Below are 14,937 nucleotides of genomic sequence, written 5' to 3'. Positions count from 1 at the left end.
TGTTATAGAAGCAGGGTTTCTGATGACCCCACTGCCTCAGGGCCAGTTCCTTTCCCTAAGATTTAGATTCCTTGCTTCTTGATACCACCTGGAGCCTCTTCTGCTCACACGCCTGTTTCCCTGTCTCCCAACTCATCCTTCATGCTCCAGATCACCTCCCCCTCCACCTTGTGGCCATGGGCTCCCACCCAGTTAGTGCATGACTTTTGATCTAGGAATTCAGCCTGGCTCGCCTCCTCCTGGTAGCTCCGCTGTGTGTCTCCGAGGTGCCTTGATGCAGTGTACCCCAAATCCAGCTCCTTGCCCTCTCAGTCTCTGATGACACGGCCCCCACCTCTCCCACCTCTTTAGTGGTCTCGCCAAGCAGTCAGATTTCCCGGCTTCTCCCACCCAGATCCCTCTAGAACAATCGCAAGTCTCCAGGGTCCTCCCCACCATCTCTGACCCTGCTGCACGTGGTCACCACCCCCAGTCCGGCTTTCCAGCTCACCCTCCACTGCAGCTGCCAGAGTGATTCTTCAACCTGTAGTTCAACAGTCTTCCCCCTCGCATTCCTGGTGCCCTCTGGTGTCTTCAAGACCCCATCCATGAAGCAGTCAAAGCTCTCTGCCTCCTGCCTTCCCTGGCTGCCTCTCCCTGGCTCCATATCCCAGCAGGATTCCCACCTGTTTTCCCACCCTCTACCCCCACTCTCACGTCTGCCCTTCCTTAATGGATGACCCCAGCTCTCCACCCCTCCCAGAGCCTCCCAAGCCCAGCGTCTCATCGTGAGCCAGAGCTGCTCAGTAGTCTCCCCAGGACTATGAGCAGGGTGTGGGTGTCTGTGTCCAGGACTGAGCCAGTGCTTGACACCTAGTGGGGCTTGAAAACTATGCTGACACATGACACAACGGTGCCTACACATGCCATGTGCCCTAAAGAGGTCGCGCGAGCTGCACACTGGCAGCCCACTTAGCCCTGAAATCAAACTTTCCATTTGGAGCTGCTCCTTTGGAGACAGGCCTCTGGGAAGCACCTGTTGGAATATAACCGTGGGATGAAAATAATTCATAATTATAGTGTTTACATAGATTTTATCAGTCTAAGCAAAGGTGTATGACAAGCTCTGGCAGGGGCTGGGGTCTGCAGAAACTGAGTGGTTTCAGGTGTTGGGCACGTCCCCGCTCAGAAGTGGGAGGAAAGGCACATGGGCCCTGGGCTGACTCAGGAGAAAGGACAGGTATGGGAGCTGCAGGACGCAGACGGCCTCCAAAGGAGCCAGCCCAGCAGCCAGGGTACCCACATCCAGCAGGTACCCAGAAGGTGCTTTCAAGAACGCCTCAGAGCTGCTGTGCTTCTGACAGTGTGTGCGATGCCAGCCCTTTCCCCACAGCCAAGGGAAAATGCATTTGTACACAGCCGTTCCAGCTATTTTTTCAGATGAAAATTGGACTTAAGAGGTGAAAATGATGAAGACATAAAATATTCATCGCACATTTGTTTGTTCACACATTCCAAGAAGAAAAAGGAGCCCCTTCCTGGGAATTGCACTCACTGTTTCTCCTGTGTCTCTCCCCGCAGTCATGCCAAGCTGACCTGGTGAAGGACAATGGCCACAAGTACTTCCTCTCGGTCTTGGCAGACCCGTACATGCCAGTAAGGACCAGCATGTTACACTCTGGTGACACGTTTCCTGGGGGCTCTGGGCAAGGTTGCTCCACACAGAGGGACCTGTGGTGGGAGTGGGGGCCCACTTACACTCCCAGCTCTGCCTCACTCGGACGATACCCTTTGCTTCCTGGCTGCTTTCTTAAAGTAAGTCACAGTGAACCTTGATACACAAGCTGGTTTGGTTTTGTTTACTTGAGTCCTCTTTCCGGGCACTTCTTTGCAGTGAAGTAGAATCCACTGTGCCTTGTACCCTGTCAACCAAGTTAGATCAATGAGTACTTGTACATCCATAGTACTGGCAGTTCCTTTGGCCGGTGCAGGATCCGGACCTAAGGGTAGGCTAATGCACTTTATCAATCAGGAAGGGGGTTGGGGCAGTGGAGGTGGTGGAAAAATTGAAAGTTGAAAGTTGAAATATATTTTATTGTATTAAGTTGTTTAAAAATTAGTAATCTGTGAATAGCATATAAAATAATTCCCAATAAATGTTTTTAAATTAATATTTATATTCTCTCCCTCTAGCTCCTAGCTTAGTAAAGAGAATAAAATAAACACCTTAAGTATCAATAATTACTCAATATAACTTAATTTTACCAGAATGGTTAATGAAATCTAACAGCTCATTCACACAGTCATAGGTGCCTCTAGTTGTGGAAAGGAACTTTTGGGTGTAGTTTTACCCTCTCGTTGGTTTTCTAAACTAAATGACAATTAAAAAATTTCTAAAATCCAGAAAACATTAAAAACAGGATTGTTATAAAAGGTAAGCAAAACTGGTATGTTGAAACTGAAGTGTGGTATTTAAACGTCATCAAAGGTGGTTACATTTAGACTTTATGTGAGCATTGGAAATAATACAGCGTGAGTAAGATAGAGGCCAAATGACTGAGAGAGACATCTGAGCTGATAGATGTGCAGCAAAGTGATGGACAAAGTCAGCACCAGTGGGCCCCACTTCAGCTACAAACACACTGAAGTTTTGAGGAGCTAGCCAGATTGAAAGAAAGGAAATTAAATCGACAAATGCCAACACCTGAAGTCAGAGGGGCACAGTGGGTCATGGATGAACCTCACAGTAACCCTGAAGCTCCACAGGTGTGCAGCCCCAAGTCTGCACAAAAAAACACAGGCCTGTGGAGCATGCCGCCCACTCACTGGACGAGGACAAGAAGAGCTAATCCAGTCCATCCACGTCTGGGCAGAAAGTCAGGAAAAGCCTCTGTAAGAAATGGAAATTCCCCATGTGGGAGGAGCCACCAGCCAAGTGAGGAACGTGAAATCTCCAGGGCCTGCCTGGAAGCGGCGAAGGCTGAACCTTTTCTGCAGGGCACCTTTCTGTGTACCTTCACAGCCAGGGTACCAAGACTCATGCCAGGAGCACCACTCTGCTCCTAACCCAGGTTCAAGTGACGTAAGCAGAGGTGGCACAAAGGAGGGTTGGCTCCCAGAGAACTGAAACTAATAGAGTTCTCTGGAAAAAGAGTGAAGAGCATGACAAATAAGTATGTTTAAGATAACTGAATAAACAATTTGTTTTAATTGGGTCCCAAAATAAACCCTGATGTTTTTTCCCTCAGAAGTACTTTCTTGCCTGTTGTAAGAGATCAGTGTATTCTGTCCTTTTTACTCCTTCTCAAAAAATGACCAACTAGGGTCTTTTAATAAATAGGCAGATTTTGGAGGGGGAAAAAAAGAACCTGTAATGGAATATAGTCATTAGAAGCTCCATAGGCGAATTAAACAGCAGAATTGACACAACCAGTAAAGAAGTCTGTGGAGAATTCATGTGGGAGGAAGCAAAGAGGAGACATGACGGAGGTTCTGAGAGGGGCTGAGCAGGCTAGCTGCATTCGGCAAAGGCCAGAGGGAGACGAGGGGACGCACAGTTTAGTGGGGAACTTTCCAGAATTGAAGAAGAAATGAGTTTTCAGGTTTATTAAGCACAATGAGTCTTGAGAGGGTTCAATAAAAACAAATCCACACAAAGACTCGTCATAATGAAAGTAGAGAATGTCAAAGGCAAGAGTAAAAATCTCTAAAGTAACCAGGACGTAAAGGAAGATTGTTGCAAAGATGTGGACAGCAGTCACCACAGTAACAGATGGAAGGCAGAGAAGGGGCCCTCAAAACACAAGGGAAACTGTCGCCCGGGGACCCTGTGTCCCCACGAGTGTCAGTTTGGGAGAGGGCAAAGCCAGCACATCTGAGGACCAGCGGCTTCTCAGGCAGCCAGGAGGCCCGCACTTCAGGAGGAGATGGAGCCCAGAAGTCAGTAAGAAGCATCAGAAAGCAGATACTGGCAAACATGCCATGTATGTAAGTCAGCATTGGCTGTAAGAATAAGTAAGAGCAGTCATGCTTGAGGGACTGAAACCAGAGGAGGCATACTGGGAATCCAAGGCAGATACAGAGAATGACTAACGTTAGACTTTGCTGCAGGTTAAAAACACAAGGTACCACAGATAGTTAAAAATAGACTGATGTCTGAGTCAGTAGAAGCACAGAGGAGAGGAGAAAATGAGAATCGATCCGCCCACTAGAAGACCAGAAAGAAGGGAAAATGAAGTCAAGTAGAGACTGTGGTCAATCATTTTATGACCAGTGTGCTTGACCCCGATGGTCTACTTCCATAGGTGTGGGCAGGATGGGGCCTCTGATGGAGCAGCGTCACCCATCGGGCAGCATCAGATGGTGGGGACCCATCCATCCTCCATGAGGCCAACCCAGAGCCATGAGACCCTCTTTAAAGCACAGTTCCTTTTTTGAGACTCAAAAGACAACAAAGCTGGCTCTCGTTACTTTAACTACACACCAGGCTCGTCATAAAGATCCTGAAAGGATAACTCTAGTGCGTGAGGGTGATGAGTTTCTGCCACGAAGAAAGTGCGAACTAGCCGATGACTTCTGTTTTCCAGGCTGAGCACCGGACCATGACGGCCTTCATTCTGGCTGTAATCGTCAACAGCTATAACACGGGGCAGGTGAGTGTCGCGCTCCTTCCCCACCCCTGCAGGGCCTGCCTGTGGGTTGCAGATGCACAGCTGCAAGCTCTAGGATTTGGAGGCCAGAGGAACTGTCCTGAATGTGTGTCTGATGAAACAGTGACCTCAGAAGCGGGGGAGAGGTTGGGGATCACACCAGCCCTGGGGGCTCCATGGGAGGAGTGGGGGTCCAGACCCTTTGTTTAGCCCCAGGTGAATTGAAATTGGTGGGATTTAAAATGAGGAAAATTGAAGAATGTCCCAGCCGTCCAGTGGTTAAGAATCCGAGCTTCCTCTGCAGGGTACATGGGTTCAATCCATGGTCCAGGAAGTAAGATCCCACATGGTGCAGCACAGAAAAAACAGGAAAATTGAACACATCTTGCAAAGTGATTAAGCAAGGTTTCCCTGAGAAACCTGGGGGGCTAGGGCCAGCCCAGGACCCCGCCCCAGTCAATGGTCAATGGGTGATGCCCTGTGTTGCCTGCCTTCTCGCAGGAAGCCTGCCTCCAGGGAAACCTGATCGCCATCTGCCTGGAGCAGCTCAACGACCCCCACCCCCTGCTGCGCCAGTGGGTGGCCATCTGCCTGGGCCGCATCTGGCAGAACTTTGACTCGGCCCGGTGGTGCGGGGTGCGGGACAGCGCCCACGAGAAGCTCTGCAGCCTCCTCTCCGACCCCATCCCTGAGGTGAGTCTGTAACCCCACCACTGCAGGCTGAGTGAGGCCAAGGTGCACCTGGGGACCACACCCCCAGAGCGCCCTGCCCGCCCCAACCCCGTGGGTTCCTTGGCCCCTGGCTTGGTCTCTGATGCCTGCCTGGCTTTGTCTGATGCCTGCACACAGCCTGTCACCTGACCCTCGGGCGGGGCTGCCGCTAGCCCCTTGTTTCCCTGCTCTGCTTGTCTACACAAGTGGAGCTAGGCTGAGAGGACCGTAGACGGGACTGAGCTGCATCTAGTAGGCTCCAGGGGCCCCAGCCAGAGCCAAACAGCCGGCTACGGAGTGACTGGCCCCTGTCCCGCCCGCAGGTGCGCTGCGCAGCTGTCTTTGCCCTCGGCACGTTTGTGGGCAACTCTGCAGAGAGGACGGACCACTCCACCACCATCGACCACAACGTGGCCATGATGCTGGCCCAGCTCATCAATGACGGCAGCCCTGTGGTCCGGAAGGTGCGTGGCCCCCACCCCCAGGCAGCGCTAGGCTCCTCCAGGCCGGGCTCCCTTGACACCCAGGTCGAGCCATGACCCTGACCTGACCGCAGCTTCGAGTGCTCAGTCCGCCCCCGGCGCGCATCCTGCCGAGAGCCGACTTTAAATGTTTGTTTAATTCTCTCCAAAATGCGTTTCTTCACCAGATACTCGTGTGTTTGCTTCATTTAAAGGCATTTAACAGGCTGCGTCTCCTGGCAGCTTGTATAATAGGCTCCTTCCTGCCTGGGAGCAACACATACACACATCACGGAGATTCAAAAGAGCAGTAGCCACCCACAGACAGACGGAAAGGTTTGTGTAGTGTATTCCCCTCCCCGCCCCCATGTTTGTCAGCGACTGAACGGAACAGTTCTTTGCAGTTGAAACTTTGACTTCTGTTTCAATGTAGAAGGGCCATGATCTCCATCCAAGACCTCACCCCCCATCAAAAGTTGGCTCAGAACAGATCAACCCTCTCCTTCCCACAGCCAAAAAGGCCCATGGGGGTACCCCACTATCTGTTGGCCACATTTCAAAGTGGCCTTGGAGGCCCACCCTGGAAGCAGAGACTTCTCTAGGACCAGGAGGGCAGTGCCATCCTGTGTGTGACCCTGAGTCACCTCTCATCACCTACAGGTGCTGGGCTACTTCTCGGCATGTCTGACATCCCTATGCCAGGGAAAGGAGGCTGGGTTTCTCAGAGGTAGGGGTGGTTTGGAGGGTGTCTGTTTGGAAAGCAAACCTCCACTGACTTAGTGGTGGGAACGTTGTCGGGGCAAGTTCAGGTCAGCCAGGAAGGGCTCATTCCATCTTGAGTTCCCGCAGAGAGCCATGAACCCAGTTACTAATAGGCCAGGTCATCTAGAGAAGTGTTAGCAACGTGGAATGATCCTCCAGGTGCCTTTTCATGTTTTTATTTTGGTTTCTCATCATTAGCATCTGTCTGAAGCTGACTTCTTGAGTCAGAGTCTTCTTTTTCCCAAGTCAGACTGCCTGTATGTGATCAAAGCAGCGGTTCAGCAGTATCCTTAATTGTCTGTTAAGATTCCTTTTAAAGAAAGGAACTCTGTTTTTCAGTTCTTTCCCCAAAAAACTTTAAAAGGATGTTAATAAAAATAGGAAGAATGTCCATCTGAGTCTCCAGTATCAGGAGAATGTTCTCCAGGTCATCAGGAACACAGAGACTGACCACTCAAGCATGTCCCGGTGACTTGACGTGGCCCCCGGCTCCTTTCCCGGCCTCACTCTACTTGCCATCCTTCCCCGGACCTGGGATGCTCAGGTGTAGCCAGGTCATTCCTGTGGGCACTTAGGTTGGCCTTGCCTGGGCCTACAGACATAGGTGCTAAGCAGGGCTCTGCCTTCGCCCATCCAGCACTTGAGTTGAGCTCACAGCTGTCTCAGCACACCAGGCTCAATGCATGGAGCAGCAGTCACCACCTTCAAGAGATACAGGGTACAAGTGCAAAGGCAGGCACAGAACCAGCGGTTGTGCTAAAGCCTCATAAGTGAGCCACACCCTAGAGACCAGGCCCATAGTTGGAGGAGGGGAGCCTGGGCCTAGGTTGTGAGGGACAAGGGACTGGGAGAGCGAGTGTGGCAGGAGTGTGTGCAAAGGGCCGGGCACGTGAAAGGCCATAGTGTGTCCAGGGCTGCCATCCTGTGCGCTAGAGCACAGAGCATCCTTGGCACCCCAGCTGCTGTGTTGCAGCTCCACACCGTCACTGCCTTCAGGGCTTTTTCTCTTTGGGAGATGGACAGAGTGCAGGCCTGTTAAATAAGGGGGCTGCATTTGCTCTGGAAACATGGGTGACCCGGAGGTTCAGGGAGACGGGCCCAGGGGTGGGAGAGAGGATCCAGGCTTTAATAGGGTGAGTGACACTGGCTCAGAGGCCGAGCCCTCATTCTCATCACAGCCGTAACCCTAATGCTTTTGGCAGCTTGCCTTTCCCATCTTTGTCCAGGGCATGTGGTGACAGTCATGGCACAATGCACTCTGAGGGGACACAGGCCCAGCCTGCTGGCCCGGGAGACCCAGTGCCAGGGCACCTGAGGGTCGGAACAAGACTCTGCCTAGAGCACTGCGCTCCATGAGCTGACCTGAGCTTAGGTGTGAGAAGTCCCAGCTGTAACCAACTGCTGCTGTCTCTAGCTCGTGGCAATACAAGACGTGTCAGGATATCATGGCGGGGCTTCGTAAAGTCACATGTCTGCAACGTAAAACACTTGCCCTGTTGACTTCTGAACGATGAAAGCATCCTTTTCTGGAGGAGGCAGTCATGGCAGAGAGGGAAGATTTTTGCTTATTGACCTCTTTAATGAGCTTACTTGATAAAATCAAGAGTCAGCAAGTTCACCCAAATTATTTTGAACTTGAACTTGTGTGGGAATTATATGATGGCAGATTGCCCAGTCAGCAAGCTGCCCACACCTCATCAAGAAGGGCCAGGCCCCAGGGTGGGGGGAGGGGGGAGGGGGAGGTTTGTGACCACCCCACTGTCACCCTGCTTTTCTCAAGGGCTGACCAGTCCAGCCCTGTGACCCTTGCCTGCAGCTGACTGGATGCTGTCCACCTTAGCAAAGAAAGCAGGACACGACACATTGCATCCATTTTCTCTAGTTTACATTTATTTAGTAACCACAGACCCACAGAGGAGCAGTTCCTGGCATCCACCTCCCTTCACACACGTCTGACTCCAACCGAACCTGATGAATGGCATCAGAGGGTGTTTCCTATCGATGCTCAGAACATCTCTGGTGGCAGCGACGGGACGGCCGAGCCACCTGGACTGGAGTGCCTTCTCCCACAGGAGAGCCCAGAGGCCGTCTGGACAGAGCAGACAGGCTCCCTTTCCCGCAGCGCTGCCCTGGCCTCCTGGGAGCTGAGCTTGATACTTGGTGGCCGTGGGCCGAAAACAAATGTCAGCCAGGAATTCACTGTTGGAAACATGGAGCAGGGGCAGCCCTGGGGGACCACCCAGGAAGACATGTGATCCAGCCTTCCCGGCCACCACAGGAGGAGCGTTAGCCGACTCCCCTCGGGCCGTGTATGTAACCAGGCGTGATGTCCCTGAATCCTGAAGGCAAGTCACCCAAACAGTCGAACCATTTGTTAAAGATTATGCTGTGTCGAAGGGAAGAGGCTTCACTCGTCAGCAGATACTTGTTAAGCGCCACCTGTGGGCCAGGCCCTAAGTCACCAGACCTCCAAGAACTTGCACTTGGATATGGTGCAGGGTGGAAACCTCCAGAACTTGAACTTAGAGACAAGAGTGAAGGTAGAGAGCAGGGATCACTGGCAAAGGTGGAGGCCTCCCCAGGCCGAGCAGACAGCAGGTGCCAAGGCACGGAGCAGGAGGCCTGCTTGCTCCCAGTGTGAGCAGGAGGCTGGAGTGTGGAGGTGGCGGGACCGCTCTGCTGGGCAACAGGCTGAGGCTGCTGGCTGGAGGGGCCCGGGTCACTGTGCTGGTATGCTTCCAAGGTCTGAGAACAACTCAAGCCTTCCACCAACCTCTCTCTGGCCAGACCTGCCAGAAGACCTCTGAGGGCTGGAGCCCACAGCCACCACCCAGCAAGAGGAATTTGACCAGCCCTCACAGCTTTCCCCAGACCAAACAGTCCGAGACCTAGAAATCTGCTTCCGGTCCAGCTGAGATGTTTTCACCACTTCAGAGTGAAGGGAAAACCTGTGTCTTCTGAAGACAGGTCAGGCTTCTTCCTGAAGTAGGAAATGGCGACTTGGCCTGTATTCTTGCCTGGAAAATTCCATGAACAAGGGAGCCTGGTGGGCTACAGTCTGTGGGGTCGCAAAGAGTCAGACACGAGCGAGCACATATGTGGGCAGGCTGCCTCTTCACTGGGAGGGGCCGGTGGGCAACCCCTCAACAGCCTGTTACCCAGCACTGTTAGACTCAGGGACAGGCTGGTTGGGTGGCAGGATCGGCAGAGAGAGACATGGGTCAGGATGATTCAAGGGTCTCACTGAAGCCACCAGAGGGCACAAGCCAAGCGTCCCTGGCAGGGGCTGAATGGAAAGGGGTGGGTGGCAGGCCCTGGGCAGGTCAAGTTGGGTTTTTAGAGTGCTCGGTGGACATGCAGGTCAGCAGTTGGAAGGACCAGCCTGGGTCTCAGAGACAGGATCAGAGAGGTGGGTTTGGGAGTAAAACCCACACACACGCCGGGGAGGCCAAGGAGTATGTAAGGGTGAGGTAGGAGAGAAGCGGGGGGGTCTGCCTAGCTTGTTGACACCTCAGCACAGCTCTCCTGGCCCTGGGTATCTGAGGGATTCACAGAACAATAAGGGGCTCTCAGACTTTGGCCATCTGCTAAGTATTTTTCTAAAAAGTAAAATAAAGTTGTGGGAACCATTTGAATAGTGGTAGCAAAAGTAGTACAAACCTACATCCAGGTTTATTTCCCGTGATTTTTAGGATCTCCAGGTCATCGGGTCCCAAAAGAGATCAGGTGTGTCCTTCCCTTGGACTGAGGCATCTGGGCCTGAAGTCATGGAGAACTTTCCTGTTGCCTTTTGGGGACTGGAAACCAGTGCGTCCTGCTTTAATGCCCAGAGCTCTCCGTGGTGGCGACCATAGGAGGCCCTAAGGGCTCTTCCCTGTCCCACTCTGGGGTTTCTTCCCCCTGTCCTGCCGCTCACACCCAGCGGTCAGCAGTCTCTCCTCCAGGTGTCCAGGGCGTCCCTCAGAGGCCCTCATCTTCACCTCACTGCTTGTTCAGAGGTTTCTGCCCACACCAGACACCCGAGGGTGCTGTATTGAGGGGCCAGCCCCTGTCTCAGCACCAAGTGCTGTCTGTCCGCCACCCCACCCCCGCCTTTTCTCCGTGGTGGCTCGAGTGCTCAGTGCCAGCATGCACGTCTCACTGCTGAATTCTCTCCCCGCCCCAAGTCAGTGTCGCTGTCTCTTCTCCTCCCGGCAGGAGCTGGTGGTGGCTCTGAGTCACCTTGTCGTTCAGTATGAAAGTAATTTCTGCACCGTGGCCCTGCAGTTCATGGAAGAGGAGAAGAACTACCCGCTGCCCTCTCCAGCCACCACAGGTAGGACCACCGCAGGTACAGTGCTGAGGTGGAGGCTATGCAACTCGCTGGCCCAGGGACCCCGGTCTGAGCTGTCAGCAGGCCCCTCGTTCTGTGGGGTCTTGAGCCCACGTGTCAAGTCCTGGCCACACAGATATCTGCAGTTCTTGTCTTCTCATAAGACTAGAAAGGGCAAGAAAGAGGGCCTCCTTGACCCCCTGGTTTCTTTCCTTGTTACTTTTTTTGGAAATCAAGTCACAGAAACCTCGAAGGGTAGGAGGTGCTGCCGCAGGGACTGGAGGTCGCACTTTCTTCTTGTCACAGGTCGCACGACAGTGTTGCGTTAGGCAGCTCCCCATCTCACATTTACTGACTTTATATTTCTTCATCTTGGGCTGCCTCAGAGCACAAGCCACAGCACAGCCATCTCTGCAGGAAAGAGGCCTTGTGATCAGCCATGTGAGCATGGCTGCATTTAGTACATCAGGGAAGGGAACGGCCTGCATGCCCTGGGGAGGGGCGGTCCAGGGGAGGCCAAGCCAGCAGACAGCTGTCCCAGCCCGCCCCAACTCTGGCTCTGTTTGGTGTGGGGGCAGCAGCCACAGGCAGGTCCCAGAGCACCTGGTGGGGGTCTGGGGGAGACCACTGTGTGGGGGCCTCTCTAGCTGAACTCTTACAGAATGCCAAGCACGGCTCAGGGTCATCTGCTCCCGTTCCCCTCACTGTGGTCACGATCTTGTCCAGCTGACCCCAACACACATGTTGCAGAGACCCTCTTGAGCTGAAGGGCCCTGCTGTAGAGTCACATCATCCAGAAAGAAGCCACTGTCACCTGCTGTCTAGCCGCCTCCGGCCTGAGCCCTCCATTCATTCACCCTCTCTCTCCTTATCTCCTCCCAGAGGGTGGGAGTCTGACTCCCGTGCGGGACAGCCCCTGCACCCCCAGACTGCGTTCCGTGAGCTCCTACGGGAATATCCGCGCCGTTACCACGGCTAGAAACTTAAACAAGTCTTTGCAAAACCTGAGCCTGACGGAAGAAAGTAAGAGCCCAGAGGCTGGGTGCTCAAGTAGGGTGGTCGTGGGTCATCTTCTGGGACCTTTTGTTAGACGGACCCCCACCCCCTCCTGCCTACCTGGACGTGAGCAGAAGTCCTGGTTCAACGCTGAGGGTAGCCAGTGATTGTCCTGCAGCCCCACTGGGCATGCCCAGTCCTAAGCCCCCAGCACCCTCCCCAAGCCCTGTGTCCGGAAGCCCAGCCCCTCCTGCAAGCCAGGAGATGGAGTGGGTGTGTGCTAACTGCCCCCTCTCACGGCGGTGCCCTGCCAGCCGGTGGCTCGGTGGCCTTCTCCCCTGGGAACCTGAGCACCAGCAGCAGCGCCAGCAGCACCCTGGGCAGCCCCGAGAACGAGGAGTACATCCTGTCCTTTGAAACCATCGACAAGATGCGCCGTGTCAGCTCCTACTCCTCCCTCAACTCCCTCATCGGTGAGTCCAGCCTCCCCTTCTCCACCGGTCCCCTGGGCACCCACAGGTTCCCGCCTGGGTGGGCAGTGCTGAGACATGCTCAGTGGGAGGAGGAAATGAGGATCGTCTTGCTGTGACGGCAGGAACGTCACCCTTGGATGCTGGTCTGACCCAAGCCGTCCGGGGAGCCAGCCTTGTCCTTGGACAGGCCACAGGACTCCCACGCCTGCAGAGCAGGTTGGTTCTGCCCTCAGGAGACGTTTGGGGTGTCGTGGCCTGAGCGGGGAGGCTCCCAGTATCTGATAGGTGGTGTGGCCTCTGATGGCGCCCAGGGCCCCTCAGAGGAGGCATGTTTGAGGTCCAAGGTCAGAGCCCTGCTCCAAGGGCACAGACAGCCCTTCCCTACTCAAGTTCCCTGGCCAGACCTTCCCCACCACCAACCAAGGACCCCTGCTCTGTGCTTTCACCTTCAGTCAGCCCAGCAGTTTCCTACTTGACTGCCTGGACATTGACATTTGAGCCAAGGCTCAGAGAGGTCTTGTGTTCTGCCTTGAGTGGGGACCCCCTGGTTCTGCTGCTACGCTCACTGAGAAATGGGAAGTTACCATGTATCCTCACTGCATAACCAACCATAAAGACTTGGACCAATGTGTCACACCCCCACATGTGTGCTTTGTTCCCAACTTAAGGAGTTATAGACGAAGTTAAAGAGCCCAGAGCCCCTCCCCATTCCCCGTGCAAGGTTCCCACGAACTCCCGCCCTTTCCCCGGGTTTACACATCGTGTGTGGTGCTGCACATCCCCTGTCCTCACTCGGCTGGTGGCTGTGTGTCCATGCTGCTCACCTGAGTCTCGTTTGCTCCCTTTCATGATCTGCTGCAACTCGCTTGTCCATTCTCCTGTTGGTGGACAGTGACCTTGCCTTGACTTTTCCTTCTTTCCTTCTTTTTTAAAAAGCAGACTCAGGATTTGGCCCCAGCTCCGCCTCCTGCCCTCCCCGCTGCACTCAGCAATGCTGAGCTCCTTGGCCCCTGGGCTCCTCCCCTTGGCCGGTGAGCTTTGCCTCCAGCTACCTCACGGGCTGCTCCTCAGTCCAGTCACAGTCCTGCTCCAGTGTCACCTTAAAAGAAGCCTTCCAGGCTCCCCCAACCCCAACCCACAATCGCCTTCTGCAGGTGCTCAGCATCTCTCTCCATCTCTCTGCTTTCCTCCTGAGAACTTTTCCCCAGCAGTTTAACGATGTATGTTTCCATTTATTCTGTCTGGTTCTGTCTCTGACCAGGGATGTCAGAGCCACAAGTGAAGGAACTTTGTCACCTGCCATAGCCCCAACCCCCACATCCCATGCCAGGTGTACAGTAAGTACCCATAATGTGCACAGGCATGGGCTGCAGCAGGCACCCTGCACTGTGACACACGTGGGGTCTGGCTCCACACAGAAGGAGATGGACCGCAGAGGGTTCCGTTCTAAGGAGGACAAGCTCCTGTGCCCCCCCAACATACACCTGGTCCAGTCAGGCCTCCCCACCTGATGGGGACAAACAGACTCCTTGTGGTGTTGACTTGCATGTCCCTCGATTACCGTGAGGTTGAGCTCACTTGTTCATTAGCCTCCCCTGCTCCCACTTCTGCAGTCACTTACAATATTAATTACCCTCCTATTTGGTTGGTACTGTTTTCATTAATGTTCAATTCTTGGTGGTTTACTTGTTTCCATGATACTCCCTCTGCCTCTTGGCATCACATGACAGTGTTTGATGTTTCTGACTCACCAGTGTCGTGATCTGAAGGGGCAGGGCAGTCCAAATGTGCTTGCCATCAGAAGCCACGAGATCGGTCCTCTGCTAGCTCTAGAAAGCCCTCAAGACTAATCCACAAGATGCATCTCCCTGGGGCCCGTAAGAGTCTAGATGACTGTAGGGTCCAGAGCTTGTTGCTACCACCACCCCGCCCACTGCAGTACAGCCCGGAAAGGGGGATCCTTTTGTCCTTGGTGCTAGCTTGGGGGTAAAGCAGCAGTGTTTCATTTGAGGCCACATGAGCTCGTGGGGCACAGCCCACCCCTCCCACCCCAGCCACATTCCGTGTCCTCCAGGGACTTGAGAGCCTTGTCACTGATGCCTTCCTCCATACAAAACCAGATTCCTAAATGTTTTTTAAAACTGGAGAAAACCGAATTTTATCTGTATATGGTTCAGATCTTTGAAAACTTCAGTGGGCAAGTTTCACAATGAGCTGGAGCTGGAAGGAGCGCTAAGGAGACAAAGTGACTGTGGGCCAGAGCGGGCGTCCACCTGGTAACGCAGTGCTTACATAAGTGTTTAAAATTAATAACCTACACAGAATCCCATTACTGGTAGCATTCACCTGTTTAAAGCCAATTTTTTTCTTTCATTTCAACCAAAGAACAATCTCTTTAGCAATCTCTTTAACCTCTTTGACTGAATATTGGAAAAGAGGTTCTCAAAACCATGGCAACCTAAGACACCCATTTATTCCCATCTTCTCCCAGAAAACTGGCCCCTCCCAGGCTCCCCCTTCCCCCGACTGTCTCCAGAGCACTGGAGGTCTCACCTGCCGAGGGAAGTGCTGTCCCCCCACCGCAGCAAAGGCTG

The 14,937-nt window shown here is 53.5% G+C and overlaps 1 protein-coding gene across 2 annotated transcripts in view; it reads left to right on the top strand.

Moving 5' to 3' along the window:
• Positions 1–14,937, top strand: part of RPTOR (regulatory associated protein of MTOR complex 1) — a 322,789-nt gene that overhangs the window by 265,757 nt on the left and 42,095 nt on the right. For both annotated transcript variants that reach the window (XM_018063632.1, XM_018063633.1), the window contains exons 14-20: positions 1,561–1,635; positions 4,566–4,631; positions 5,130–5,321; positions 5,663–5,803; positions 10,760–10,877; positions 11,757–11,897; positions 12,185–12,343. In XM_018063632.1, coding sequence (XP_017919121.1) covers positions 1,561–1,635; positions 4,566–4,631; positions 5,130–5,321; positions 5,663–5,803; positions 10,760–10,877; positions 11,757–11,897; positions 12,185–12,343 — 892 coding nt within the window. The remainder of the gene's footprint in view (positions 1–1,560; positions 1,636–4,565; positions 4,632–5,129; positions 5,322–5,662; positions 5,804–10,759; positions 10,878–11,756; positions 11,898–12,184; positions 12,344–14,937) is intronic.

Source organism: Capra hircus, chromosome 19 (genome assembly GCF_001704415.2).
Source record: "Capra hircus breed San Clemente chromosome 19, ASM170441v1, whole genome shotgun sequence".
Classification (NCBI taxonomy): Eukaryota; Metazoa; Chordata; class Mammalia; order Artiodactyla; family Bovidae; genus Capra; species Capra hircus.
The sequence above is the reverse complement of the archived record's forward strand: the minus strand, read 5'-3'. Positions and strand labels throughout refer to the sequence as shown.